The 15,374-nt window shown below is 38.9% G+C and overlaps 1 protein-coding gene across 2 annotated transcripts in view; it reads left to right on the plus strand.

Moving 5' to 3' along the window:
* IFIT1 (interferon induced protein with tetratricopeptide repeats 1) overlaps window positions 1-11,614 on the plus strand; it is a 31,468-nt gene extending 19,854 nt beyond the window's left edge. For both annotated transcript variants that reach the window (XM_030941118.1, XM_030941119.1), the window contains exons 2-3: window positions 10-194; window positions 9,905-11,614. In XM_030941118.1, coding sequence (XP_030796978.1) covers window positions 190-194; window positions 9,905-11,336 — 1,437 coding nt within the window. In that variant the 5' untranslated portion in view covers window positions 10-189 and the 3' untranslated portion in view covers window positions 11,337-11,614. The remainder of the gene's footprint in view (window positions 1-9; window positions 195-9,904) is intronic.
* Window positions 11,615-15,374: the final 3,760 nt, after the last annotated feature.

Consider the following 15,374-nt stretch of genomic DNA (forward strand, 5'->3'; position numbering starts at 1 on the left):
GTTTCCCAGGTTTCCAACTTGCAAGGACACACCCACAGCTTACACCATTGGCTGTTGTTTAGCTCCCTTATATAACCCTGTCTTGGGGTTTAAACGTAACTGAAAATCCACAAGACAGAACAGCCAGATCTCAGAGGAGCCTGTCTAAGCACAAAACCCTGCAGAACAGCTGCCTAATTCACAGCAACCATGAGGTAAGGACTTCTTTGCTTCTCTGCCATAATATCTAAAATTTTTGAAAAAATGGTAATTAAATACTATTTCAACAGGTTAGATCTCAGTGAGGTCAGGTTTTCTAATTCCTCAATTTGAGTATCTGCTTATGGACTGAATGTGTGCATGCATGTGTGTGCGCATTCGCACATACATAAATTGTTTAATGCATTTTTAGTTTGTTAGTGTGAACTTGAGGAAGCTTACCTCATGCTGTAGCCCAAAGAAGGGGAGGGAAATGGGAAAAGAGTTTTGCAGGAAGGTAGAAAATGATCCCAATCTGAGAGATTCCTTCCCATCAGATTCAATTCTGTCTGATCTGGGGAAGGAATGGACAGCTTGTCTGGGTAGAGGCATTGCTTTCTGCTGGTTTCTTACCACAGAGAAAAAGCAGGACCCACAAGACTGTGAAAGCCTCAGTCTTGCAGCCTCTCGGATGTCTTGTGGTTAATACAGTGGAGATGTGGTAGGAAAAGCTCACAGCCTTCCTCCGTAGGCTTCTGGTCTCACTTTCTGCACTTCTGGCCTCTTACAGCAGGTTTTCTTAATCAGACTGAGCTTAAGATAAACTGATTGCCTCTTCCCTGGAAAATCCAGACTCTTGGTATATCCTTGACTGAAGATGATCCACATCTGCTTGGGAAGATCCATATCTTCCTTACCTAAAGGGCTTCATGTGGGAATTCCTCAGCTGATTTAAAAACTGTTACTTAGGCCAGGCAAGGTGACTCACACCTGTAATTCCAGCACTTTGGGAGGCCAAGGTGAGCAGATCACCTGAGGTCAGGAGTTCGAGACCAACCTGGCCAACATGGTGAAACCCCGTCTCTACTAAAAATACAATAATTTAGGCATGGTGGTACTCAGGAGGCTGATAATCGCTTGAACCCGGGAGGCAGAAGTTGCAGTGAGCTGAGACTGCACCACTGCCCTCCAGCCTGGGCAATAGAGTGAGACTCCATCTCAACAAAACAAAACAAAAGAAAACAAAACAAAACAAAACAAAACAAAACACCATTAGTTAATACTGATTTGTAAATTTTCCCCTCAGTGCTCCCGTGGTCAAAATTTTGAAGGGGTAAAAATTCCAGAAAATGCACATTACAGGCCTCTGATGAACCCTCCTCTGTAAACAGATGGAGTGGGTACTGATAATTAAATCATAATAATATTAAATGTTCTAAAGGTAGTTATCACTTTCTGAATTCTTATTAAGTGCCAGCCTGGCTTCTAAAAGTGTTACGTAAATTATTCCATTTAATTCTCAAAAGATACTTACAAGGCAGGTACTTACACAGTCATGCATCATGTAACAATGAGGATACACGCTGAGAAATTTAGCTGTTAGGCAATTTCATCATTGTGCAAACATCAAACCTAGATGGTATAGCCTACTACACACGTAGGCTATAAACCTGTGCAGCATGTTACTGTACTGAATACTGTAGGCAACTGCAACACAATGGCAAGTATTTGTTTATCTAAACATATTTAAACTTAGAAATGGTACAGCAAAAGTGTGGCATTAAAATCTTATAGGACCACCACCAAATATGTGGTCCTTTGTGGACTAAAATATCATTATGCAGTGCATGGCTATATCATCCTGATTTTACAATAAAGAATCTTAGATTTAGAAATCTTAAGATCACATAGACAATAAGTGGTAGCTTTGAGATCTGGACCAGGATCTCTACATTCAATGATATTTCATTAAACCTTTAAATCAATGTTTCCCAAAGGGTGCCAGTGGGGGCTCATGAGATTTTTTCAGATGGCAAACTCGTTTGCTTTTATGTTTTCCTGCTTTTATGTTTATGTCAACATGTAGTACAGAAAAAAAAATGTATGTATATATGTATATATAATTTGTAGAATTTTATTCAGTTTAGCAATGTAACTTTTTATTGTGATAAAATACATGTAAAATAAAACTTATCATTTCAATTAAAGTATACAATTTAGTAGTATTTAGTATATTCATGATACTACTGTTCAATCATCATCACTATCTAGTTCAAGAACATTTTTCTCACTATATGGAGAAACTCCAGAGCCATTAAGCAGTCACTCCCTACTTGCCCCTTTCCCCAGGTGCCAGCAACTGTTAATCTGCTTTCTGTCTCTATGGATTTGCCTATTGTGGATATTTCATATAAATGGAAACACATGCTATGTGGTTGTACTGAATTTTTATAATTTTATATTTCCTAAGCATCCCTTTTTGAATATTAAGTTGGACTTTCTCATTCCAGAAGCGGGGCTCAGTCACCCTTGACACAGTTTCTAGTTCTTCACCTTTTTCCAGTTCCTCAATGTGATCGATCCAGATATCTGCTTTATATAACTACTTCCTGGTGACCACTTTCCTATAGCATAGCAGGGTATGACCTATTTGACTTGCCCCCACTGACCTCACCCCCCTATATGGACCAGGTAGATGCGCTGCAGTGACCACCTCTCGGTCACACCATGACTCCTTGGCAAAACTTGCACCTGCTTGCTCTAAACCCACCAAATAGAACTCTCCGCAGGAAACCCACCTAGGTAACACCCTGGCCTCCCATCAAAGCTTGGGCCCACATTCTCCCCTCGCTGGTTGAGCATGCATGTCCTCAGTGGTTCCCCCTTTCCCATTGGCCCTGCAAGGCATATTGCCCTCTTCTTTCTGGATCTGTAAGTAATAAGCTGCTTCTGTTATTTCACATACTTTTTTTTTTCAGTTGCCTCCTTTGTATCTCCCTGACCAACACACTCAAACCCAACTTCTTCACTGATCATGGCTTTCCGAGAGAGTGGCTATCTCGGCAGAAATAAACTAAACACATGTCAGGCAAGAACCGCAAGGGCATCTGCCCAGTATAAACAAGTTTCCTATAAAAGGGGACACCTACACATAGATCAGACACTTAGGCATTAGGCTGTTCATCAAAATAAAGAAACATCCCAAGAAAGGCACATTGTAAATATCCATGACCAAATACCCTGGAGCTCTTTCAAGGCAGGGCTATAGATTGTAGCCACTCTCATGAGAGAGACCTCAAGACCAAATTAGGAAACAAAAAACAAAAAAAAACAAAAAAAAGAAAACAGTGACCTTTTGGATCAGTTTTTTTCATTTAGTGTAGTGCTGTCAAGGTTTATCCCTGTTGTGTCATGTATCAGTACTTCATTCCTTTTTGTGGCTACATAATATTCCACTTTAGGGATATATTAACATTTTTCTATCCATCGGTTGGTGAACATGTGGGTTGTTTCCATTTTTTGGCCATTATGAATAATACTGCTATGAACATCTGTGTGCAAGTTTTTATTTGAACACCTGTTTTTAATTATCTTAAGTATATATCCAGATGTGGAACATCCAGGAATGTATACCCAGGAATGTGTCATATGGTAAATATTATGTTTAACTTATTGAGGTACCACCACATTGTTTTCCACAGCAGCTGCATCATTTTACATTTCCACCAGCAATGTATGAGGGTTTCAATTTCTCCACATCCTTATTGTCTTAGTCCTTTTTGTGTTGCTATAGAAGAATACCTGAGGCTGGGCAACTTCTAAAGAAAAAAGGTTTATTTAGCTTACAGTTCCACAGGTTGTACAAGAAGTATGGTGCTGGCATCTTCTCAGCTTCTGGTGAGGGCTTTGGTGCTGTGTCAAAACACACTGGAGAAGGTCAAAGGGGAAGCACATACAAAGAGGGTCTAAACCCAGGGGGCATCCTGACATTATAACAACCCATTCTCAAAGGACTAATCCATTCCCCCAAGAACCAATCCAGTCTCATGAGAATGAGAATTCACTCACTGCTACTAGAATGGCACCAGGTCATTCATGAGCGACCTACCTCTATGATCCGAACACATCCCACTAGGCCCTACCTCCAAAATTGTGACACTAGAGATCAAATGTCAGTAGGAGATTTGGTGGGGACAGTCAAACTATATCAAAACCATAGCACTTGTCAATACTTGTTCACCTATTCTCCTTTTTTAAAATTATTATTGTAGCCAACTTACTGGGTGAAAAGTGATACCTCATGGTTTTGGTTCGCATTTTTCTAGTGGCTAATGATGTTGAGCATCTTTTCATGTGTTTGCTAGTCCTTTGTGATTATTCTTTGGAGAATTGTCTACTGAAGTCCTTTGCTCATTTTTAAATTGGGTTGCTTGTCTTCTTGTTGATGAGCTGTAAGTATACTTACATATATTTCTCCATACATGAGTAATCACACACAAACAAATATAAAAGGATTTGGTTCTTTATAAAACAAAAAATAGGGTAGTGTTTTGGACACTTCTTTACAATTCACTTTTCTTGATTAACTGTATATTATGAAAGTCCATCAAACTCAACTAGTTTTGATCTAATTCATGTAGTCTAGTGGCTACATAATATTCTATGGTATAGATATACTTAATTAATTTAACCATTCCCTATTAATATTTCCAGTTTGTTGCTAATATATACAGTGTTGGTAATGAATATTCTTGAGCATACATCCTTATGTACTGGTGATTTTTTTCTGGGAGATAGATTCTGAGGAGTGGAATTACTTTGTTGAAGGAAATGTAATTTTAATGACTATCATTAATTTTAATTTTGATTTTAAAATTAAAATTTTAATTTTAATTACTTTAAATTTTCATGACTGTCATCATATTGATCTTGAAGGCCATAATAATTCATGGCTTCAGAAATTGTGTCCTCATCCATTTAAACTCTTGCCAATCTGAGTGGAATAAAGTTATAAATTATTGCTTCTTTAATTTGCATTTCTCTAATGACTAGAGGCTTAGGGCATCTTTTTTCTTTTTATAGAGACAGGGTCTTACTGTGTTGCCCAGACGGATCTTAAACTTCTGACCTCAAGCAAATCTCCTGCCTTGGCCTCCCAAAGTGCTAGGATTATAGGCATGAGTCATTGTCCTGATCCAGAGCATTTTTTTTTCATACTTATTGGCCATTTATATTTGCTCTTCTACAAATTATCTATTCATATAGATTTCCAGTGGTCTGTTGAACTATACCAATTTGCAAAACACTTTATATATTACAAATGAGAATCTTCTCCATATTAAAAACATTTTCCATATTTTTATTATTTTTCTATTTACTTTGTTTAGAGCACCTTTGCCATAAATAAATCATAAATTGTTTCATTATGGTAAAACATATATAACATAAAATTCATAATTTTAACCATTTTTAAGTGTACAGTTCTATGACATTAAATACATTCACTTTATTGTGCAGCCATGACCACCATCCATCTCCAGAAAATTTTCATCTTCCTAAATTGAAACTCTGTACTCATTAAACAATAATTTCCTATTCCCTCCTCCCCCAGTGTGGAGGATCAGTCAGAGTGATGGGAAAAACTATAGGGAAAGAATGCAACCCTTCTGAAAGTTCAGAAGTTTCTGCAGAGCCCTGGAGGAGAATAGCTGAAGGCAGCTGTTCTATAACCCCGAGGCAGAGGGCAAGGAGTAGGTACAAGGGAGTGTGGGGGAATTTATCTTTTTTTTTTTTTTTTTTTTTTTTTGAGAAGGGTCTCGCACGGTGGCTCAAGCCTGTAATCCCAGCACTTTGGGAGGCCAAGGCGGGCAGATCACGAGGTCAGGAATTTATCTTAAACAGGCTTGTTTACTTATAAATGTTAATTACCTACAGGTTGTGTTGGCTCCAGGTTTTCGGCATTGTGCCTGCACTGAATAAAAGTAAGCATCTCCAGCTTCTCGGAGATGTTCTCTGGCCATTAGAGCCAGGCACTCACCTCACTGCTTTTACACTGCATACCTGTGTCTGAGTACTCATTTCATCCATCAGTCAGGGTCTGCGGGACAGACCCAGCACACCAGTCCCTGTTAATCACTGTTCTACTTTCTGTCTTTATGAATGTGGCCACTCTAGGTACCTTATATAAATTGAATCATACAATATTGTCCTTTTGTGACTGGCTTATTTCACTTAACATAATACCTTCAAAGTTTATCCATGTTGTAACATGTATCAGAATGTCTTTTCTTTTTTAAGGCTGAATATTCCATTGTATGTATATACCACATTTTGTTTATCCATTCATCCATCGATGGACACTTAAGTTGCTCCTACCTTTTGCTGTGTGAATAATGCTGCTATGAATATGGACAAATCAATATCTGCTTGAGTCCCTGCTTTCACTTCTTTTTGGGTATAAAACCAAAAGTGGAATTGCTGGATCAAATGGTAATTCTATGGCTAATTTTTTTGAGGAATTACCATACCATTTTTCACAGCACTTGCCCCCTTTTACATTCCTACTAGCAGTGCACAAGTGTTTCCATTTCTCTAGATTCTCACCGATATTTGTTATTTCCTGTTTTTTTTTTTTTTTTTTTTTTTAATAATAGCTAACCTAACAGACATGAAGTGGTATCTCATTGTGGTTTTTATTTGCATTTCACTAATGATTAGTGATATTGAGCATCTTTGCATATGCTTATTGGCCAGTTCTATATTTTCTTTGGGGAAATGTCTATTTAAGTCCTTTGCCCATTTTTTTAATCGTTGTTTTTTGTTGCTAAGTTGTAGAGTTTCTTTATCTATTCTGTATATTAATTCCTTATCAGATACACAATTTGCAAATATTTTATTTCATTCTGTGATTTGTCTTACCACTCTGTTGATAGCATCCTTCCATGCATAAAAGTTTTTAATTTTGGTGAAGTCCAGCTTAACTATTTTTACTGTTATTGCCTGTGATTTTGGTATCATATCTAATGAATCATTGCCAATTGCCAAATACAATGTTGTGAAGATTTTTCCTTAAGTTTTCTTCTGAGTTTTATAATTTTAGGTCTTACATTTAGGTCTTTCATCCATTTTGAGTTAATTGTTATATATGGCATAAAGTAAGGGTCCAACTTTACCCTTTTTCATCTGTATATCCAGCTTTCCCACATTGTTTATTGAAAAAACCATCCTTTCCCCATTAGATGGTCTTGACATTCATACTGAAAATCATTCCACCATTGTTATGGACTGAATTGTGCACTCCCAACCCACCCCTACCCCAAATTCTTACGTTGAAGCCTTAACCCTCTTATGTTGAACTGTTCTTTGGAGATAGAATCTAAAAAGAGGTAATAAAGGTCAAATAAAATCACAAGAGCAAGGCCTTAATCCAACAGAGCTGGTGTCCTTAGACACCAAAGCTCTCTGTCTCTCCTCTCTCTCTCTCTTTCTGCCACCGAGGAAAGGCCACTTTAGGATGCAGCAAGAAGGAGCCATCTGCAATCCAGGAAGATATTCCTTGCCAGCAACCAAACTGGTTGTCACCTTCATCTAGGACTTCTAGCCTCCAGAACTATAAGAAAATACATTTCTGTTGTTTAAGACATCCACTCTGTTATATTGAGTTATGACATTCTGAGCTAACTAATACAGCCAGATAAGTAAGGGTTTTTTTCAGGGCTTTCTATTTGATTTCACTGGTCTATACATCTGTCTTTATGTCAGTGCTGTAATGTTCTGATTACTGTAGCTTTGTAGTAAGTTTTGAAATCAGAAAGTGTGAGACATCCAACTTTGTTCTTCTTTTTCAAGATTGCTTTGGCTATTTGAGATCCCCTGAGATTTCATATGAATTTTATGTTGAATTTTTCTATTTCTGCAAAAAACGTCATTGGGATTTTTATAAAGATTGCATTGAATTTGTAGATCACTTTGGGTAGTATTGGATAGTATTGACATCTTACTATTATGTCTTCTAATCCACTAAATGTCTTCTAATCTTCTAAAGAACAGAGGATGTCTTTCCATTTATTTATAGCTTCTTTAATTTCTTTCAGCAATCTTACAGTTTCCAGTGTACAAGTCTTTTGCCTCCTTGGTTAAGTTTATTGCTAAGTATTATATTATTTTTGATGCTATTGTAAATGGGATTGTTTTCTTAATTTCCTTCTGGGATTTTTTAATTGTTACTGTATAGAAATATGACTGATTTTTCATGTAGATTTTGTATCCTGCAGTTTTGCTGAATTTATTTGTTAATGTGTAGAATCCTTAGAATTTTCTATATATAAAATTATGTCATTTGTGAACAGAGATAATCTTACATCTTCCTTCCTTTCCAACTTGGATGTCTTGTATTTCCTTTTCATTCGTAATTGCTCTGACTAGAACTTCCAGTACTATGTTGAATAGAAGTGGTGAAAGCAGCATCTTCCCTCATTCCTGATGGTGGAGGAAAAGCTTTTGTTTTTTCACCATTGAATATGATACTAACTATAGGTTTTTCATATATGGCTTTAATTGTGCTGAGATCGTTTCCCTCTATTAGTAGTCTGTAGTCTGTCGAGTGTTTTTTTCATAAAGGGTGTTGAATTTTGTCAAATGCTTTTTCTGCATCAATTGAGATGGTCATGTATTTTTTCCCTTCATTCTGTTAATGTGATATATTACATTGATTAATTTTTGTATATTGAACTATCCTTTTATATGAAAGTCTCCATTTAGATGACTTTTTTTTTTTTTTTTTTTGAGACTGAGTTTCACTGTGTTACCTAGGCTGGAGTGCAGTGGTGCAATCTCAGCTCACTGCAACCTCTGCCTCTCAGGCTCAAGTGATTCTCCTGCCTCAGCCTCCCAAGTAGCTGGGACTACAGGCATGCACCGCCATGCCCAGCTAATTTTTTTTTTTTTTTGTATTTTGAGTAGAGACGGTGTTTCGCCATGCTGGTCAGCTGGTCTCAAACTCCTGACCTCAAATTATCTGCCTGCCTCGGCCTCCCAAAGTGTTGAGATTACAGGCATGAGCCACCGCAACCAGTCTATATGACATTCTTGAAATGACAAAATTACAGAGACGAAGAACAAATTAGTGGTTACCAAGGATTAGGGGAGTAAAGGTGAGGAGGTGACAGATGTGACCATAAAGGGGTAATATGAGGGAGATGTGGTAGTGAAGAGTAGTTTCATTTCTTTGTCAAAGTGGTGGTCTCATAGGTTTACTCACATGAAAAAAATGACATAGCACCATACAAAAGCATTGTTGTACCAATGTCAATTTTCTAGTTTTGAACTATTGTATTATAGTTGTATAAGATAGAATCATTGGAGAAATTGGGTGAAGGATACACTGGATCTCTGTACTGTCTTTGCAGCTTTCTGTGAATCTATAATTATTTCCAAGTAAAAAAATGAAAAAAAAAAGAAAACCCTGGTCAAATGTTCTCTCTTTCATGTGGTCTTAATTTGTTGCATTCCATGCAGAGTAAGGTCCTAAAGTCAATGTTTCCTAAGGTTCTGCATTTCTAACTGACCTCTGTCCTAGTTATCTTAATATTAAAATAAGAAACTCTTATATAGCATATAATATGCTCTCAGTGCTTTACACATGCAAGTTTATTAATCCTCACCAAACCCAGTGTGATAAATACCATCATTATCTCCATTCTACAAATAGGACTCTTAAGTACAGAATAGTTACTTGGCTGGAAATTGCTCTAGCTAGCATATGAAGCCAAGCAAACAATATCAATATCAACAGTCCATGAATAACTTAAAAATACATTAACTTTAATGAAATCTAAGTAAGTGTGATCCTTTCAAGGATAAGCACTAAAATACAAGGTGTCTTATCTGACGTTTTTCTTCTGGCTGTTCCTCACCTAACAAAGAATATCTGTTTTTGTTTTTACAGTACAAATGGTGATAATCATCAGGTCAAGGACAGTCTGGAGCAATTGAGATGTCACTTTACATGGGAGTTATTCATTGAAGATGGTGAAATGCCTGATTTAGAAAATAGAGTCTTGGACCAGATTGAATTCCTAGACACCAAATACAATGTGGGAATACACAACCTACTAGCCTATGTGAAACACCTGAAAGGCCAGAATGAGGAAGCCCTGAAGAGCTTAAAAGAAGCTGAAGACTTAATGCAGAAAGAACATGCCTACCAAGCAAGTGTGAGGAGTCTGGTGACTTGGAGCAACTTTGCCTGGGTGTATTACCACATGGGCAGACTGGCAGAAGCCCAGGCTTACCTGGACAAGGTGGAGAACATTTGCAAGAAGCCTTCAAATCCTTTCCGCTATAGAATGGAGTGTCCGGAAATAGACTGTGAAGAAGGATGGGCCTTGCTGAAGTGTGGAGGAAAGAATTATGAACGGGCCAAGGCCTGCTTTGAAAAGGCGCTTGAAGTGGACCCTGAAAACCCTGAATTCAGCGCTGGGTATGCGATCTCTGCCTATCGCCTGGACGGCTTTAAAGTAGCCACAAAGGGTTACAGGCAGTTTTCTTTGCTTCCCCTAAGGCAAGCTGTCAGGCTAAATCCAGACAATGGATATATTAAGGTTCTCCTTGCCCTGAAGCTTCAGGATAATGGACAGGAAGCTGAAGGAGAAAAGTACCTTGAAGAAGCTCTGGCCAACATGTCCTCACAGACCTACGTCTTTCGATATGCAGCCAAGTTTTACCGAAGAAAAGGCTCTGTGGATAAAGCTCTTGAGTTATTAAAAAAGGCCTTGCAGGAAACACCCACTTCTGTCTTACTGCATCACCAGATAGGGCTTTGCTATAAGGCACAAATGATTCAAATCAAGGAGGCTACAAAAGGGCAGCCTAGAGGGCAGAATAGAGAAAAGATAGACAAAATGATAAGATCAGCCATATTTCATTTTGAATCTGCAGTGGAAAAAAAGCCCACATTTGAGGTGGCTCATCTAGACCTGGCAAGAATGTATATAGAAGCAGGCAATCACAGAAAAGCTGAAGAAACTTTTCAAAAACTGTTATGCATGAAACCAGTGGTAGAAGAAACAATGCAAGACATACATTTGCAGTATGCTCGGTTTCAGGAATTTCAAAAGAAATCAGAAATCAATGCAATTATCCATTATTTAAAAGCCATAAAAATAGAACAGGCATCATTCATAAGGGATAAAAGTATCAATTCTTTGAAGAAATTGGTTTTAAGGAAACTTCAGAGAAATTCATTAGATCTGGAAAGCTTGAGCCTCCTTGGGTTTGTCTACAAATTGAAAGGAAATATGAATGAAGCCCTGGAGTACTATGAGCAGGCCCTGAGACTGGCTGCTGACTTCGAGAACTCTGTGAGACAAGGTCCTTAGGCACCCAGATATCAGCCACTTTCACATTTCATTTCATTTTATGCTAACATGTACTAATCATCTTTTCTGCTTATTGTTTTCAGAAACATTATAATTCACTGTAATTATGTCATTCTTGAATAATTACATCTGATAAAATATTAGTTGCAGTCAACAATTAGTGAAACAATGTGTGGGTGCATGTAAGAAAGAGAGAAATCATTTGTATGAGTGCTATGTAGTCGAGAAAAAAATGTTAGGTAACTTTGTAGGAAATAAAATATTGGACTTACACTAAATGTTTAATTCATTCATTTTCTTGTGAAATAAAAATAAAATCCTTAGCTCCTCTAACAACTGAACCGACCCTTTTGGCCAAGGAGACCCCAGAAACCTTAAAAACTAAGTTTCCCAACCATGACGAGATGAGAGATCATTCACACCTCATTATATCCCCTCCCTTGCTAACTGCCATTGGACTTCTTCCACTGAGTTAAACAGAAACCCATGGAAAACAAAGAACAGAAGACTCACTCCTTGGCTGACTTCACCTAGCTCACTCCACCTAGTACCACGGCCAGACTCCCTTCCCCTCTTGCGGGTTCCACATGACAACTGATCAGCCTTCCCTCCTGATAAGTGACCACCGCCCACAGACTGGTTCTGGCCAGTCCATGGAGGCTGCACACAGGGTGCTTCAATGTCCTTTGTTTCACCTTTTGACATATGAAGCCTAATTTTGCTGCATTTTAATGTTAAGTCTCCACCACAAAGTGAACACAGAATGCTTGTAACATACATGTTTGTGTACCACTCTTCTATGACTGCTCCTCATGAATATTCATAACCCCCCATAACCTGTTAAATATGTGTGTCGAGCCAATCTACCAAGCATAAAACTTCTGTAATACCCTCCCTCACTCCAAGAGTCTGCTTTTGGTTGCTGTGGTAGGCTCTGTTTCTCAGGCTGCAGGTTGTGAGAGAGGAGGCTGCAGTGGCTCATGCCTGTAATCCCAGCACTTTGAGGGGATGAGGCAGGAGATCACATGAACCCAGGAATTCAGGAGCATCCTGGGCAATGGCAAAACCAACCATCTCTACAAAAAAATGCAAAAACTTAGCTGGGTGTGGTGGCATGCAACTGTAACTCCAGTTTCAGCTACTCAGGAGGCTGAGGTGAGCGGATTGCTGGAGCCGAGGAGTTTGAGGCTGCAGTGAGTCTTGCCACTGCAATCCATTCTGGGTGATAGAACGAGACTGTGTCTCAAAAAAAAAAAAAAAAAAAAAAAAAAGTTTTCTCCAAATGTATACTGCTTGTGATTTTCTGTCAACATCATCAACAAATAGCTTTCAGTGCAAGAAACCAAAAGTACTGTAATAAACAGGCAAATATTCTTCCCAAACCTCATGCTGTTTACAATCTAGTGAGAAACACAGATAGCAGTACACAGTCAATTAAAGGTTAGCTTTCTCCATGAAGATGTTTTAGGTTTAATTCAATGTGAAAGTGTTTCAAGGAGTTTATCTTGTTTTATGCCATTTTATTTGAAGCACTCTTTACTAAGTCATTTGCTGACATTAATCTAGTTAAATCAAGAAATATTACATGAAAGGTTGCTAAATAATCAGAGATCATTGGTAACAATCACCTTTGATTATGAATAATCACATTTTATTGAAAGGCAATGCACAACACATAATATTATAAGAAGGAAAAAATAAAGAAGCAATGTTTTTGAGCTTTCATCCTTGTATATGTTTTAGGGGAGAATATATTAGTTTCCTGTAGTGGCTGTAACAAATTACCACAAATTTGGTGACTTAAAATTTCACAGATTTATTATCTTACAGTTCTGGAGGTCAGAAGCCTGAAATGGGTTTCAATGAGCCAAAGTCAAGGTATTGACACAGCCACACTCCTCCAGAGGCTCTAGGCCTTTTCCAACTTCCAGAGGCTGCCTGAATTATTTCACCCATCTTCAAAACCTACAGTGTAGTAGCTTCACATCTCTCTCTCTCTCTGCTTCCTTCTTCACATCTCCTTCTCTCCTCTGACTCTTTTGCCTCTTTCTTCTAAGGACCCACCAGGTCCACCTGGATAATCCAGGTTCATCGCCCCATCCCCAAATCCTTGATTTAATAACATCTGCAAATTCCCTTTTGCTATGTAAAGTAATATGTTCACAGGTTCTGGAGATTTGGTTCACAGAGCACCCCAAGAAAATCTCCAAATTTTGGGCTTCCAATCCATTTTGCTTCAATTATTTAATATTGTTACTCCTTCCAGTAGATATTGATTTCATCCATTGTCCTGACAGAGATTATGGCACATCTCAAATTAAATGCTAAATTTTCACTGGAAGTACATTTTTTGCTTCAACTTTTATTTTAAATTCAGAGGTATATGTTCAGGAGGTTCAGGTTTGTTACATAGGTAAACGTGTGTCATGGTGGTTTGCTGAACAGATCATCCCATCACCAACATATCATCCCATCACCTAGATATTAAGCCCAGCATCCCTTAGCTGTACTTCCTGAAGCTCTCCCTCCCACCAACCCCTCCCTCCAACAGGCCCCAGTGTGTGTTGTTCCCCCCGTGTCCATGTGTTCTCATCATTCAGCTCCCACTTATAAGTGAGAACATGCAATTGATTTGTTTTTCTAAGACCACCAGAGCGGGCACAAAAGAACCAGCGAGTAGGCAAGTGTAGGAGCAAAACTGCAAGTTTATTTTGGTCACCTAAGGTGTGGGGAAGAGGTCTGTCGGCCTCCGGCAAACAAGGCCGACAGAACCCCCCGGTGGGGCTCTCGGACGGAGTTCCCGCAGTCCTGACATCCCGACAGGAGTGGAGGACTGAGGAAGGCCGCGTGTGGCGTGCCTCCGGAGCGGCTTTTCTAGGAGTGGGAGGGCAATAGGCGGGGCACAGGCATGTCAGGGGGCGTTCCACAGGTGCGACTAGGTAAATCTTGGTCTCTTCAGATTGACGTCACCTGGCGCATGCCTAGTTGGTCTGCACCTTCCCGGGTCGCCAGCTGCATTTTCGCGAACGCGGGAAAAGTTGGGGAGGGGGGGAGATGAAGAACCCGGAAGTGCACCATCTTGCCTCCATTCATCCAAACAGCAATGTTTGGTTTTCTGTTCCTGCATTAGTTTGCTGAGGATAATCATCGGAAATACTTGCTCTGTATTTAGATTTCATAAAATTTGCAACTTAAAAAAAGTAGATTTGTGTACCTAAGTTTTTCCAAATATTCTTTAAAGTTTTCTATTAACTTGATTATCAGTTTTTAAATTTATATTAAATTAAAAATCAGGTCTTTAATAGCCACATGTGACCAGCAGTTTCTGTATAAGACAGTACAACTGTTAGAAGCGATTGCCTTAAATGAGGCACTAGCTTCAGGCACTAAGTCTTAGGGAGTGGGGTGCCAGAAGCTCGGTGATCAAGGTAGACAATATTTCAATGCAATATGTTTTTAAAAATTCAAAATCAGGCCAGGGATGGTGGCTCATGCCTGTAATCCCAGCACTTTGGGAGGCCAAGGTGGGTGGAACAATGTTTAAGGATTAGAAAAATGTTCAAGCCCAGGTGGTGGAGACCAGCGTGGGCAACATGGCAAAACCCCACCTCTACAAAAAATAAAATAATGAGCCCGACATGGTGGTGGATACCTGCAGTCCCAGCCACTCAGGAGGCTGAGGTGGGAGGATCGCATAAGCCCTGAAGGTTGAGGCTGCAGTGAGCTGTGATCTCACCATTACACTCCAACCTGAGCGACAGAGTGAGATACTGTTTCAAAAAAAAAAAAAAAAAATCAAAATCAATGCAAAAGGTGAATTACGGACAGGATATTGAGGTTTTGAATACAGACATTAACTCAATAAGGGTAAGGCCCGTGTCTGTTTTCTTTATTGTTATATTGACAGTACTTTGAACAAAGTCTGGCTCTTACAGTTGTTTGTCAATATCTGCCGAATGAATTCAGAGGGGACAAAATGTTTAAGGTATGGGTGGGTGTTGACATTTTCTGCCTAGATCCCAATACCACTCTCGTCTT

Source organism: Rhinopithecus roxellana, chromosome 11 (assembly GCF_007565055.1).
Source record: "Rhinopithecus roxellana isolate Shanxi Qingling chromosome 11, ASM756505v1, whole genome shotgun sequence".
In the NCBI taxonomy this organism is placed as follows: domain Eukaryota; kingdom Metazoa; phylum Chordata; class Mammalia; order Primates; family Cercopithecidae; genus Rhinopithecus; species Rhinopithecus roxellana.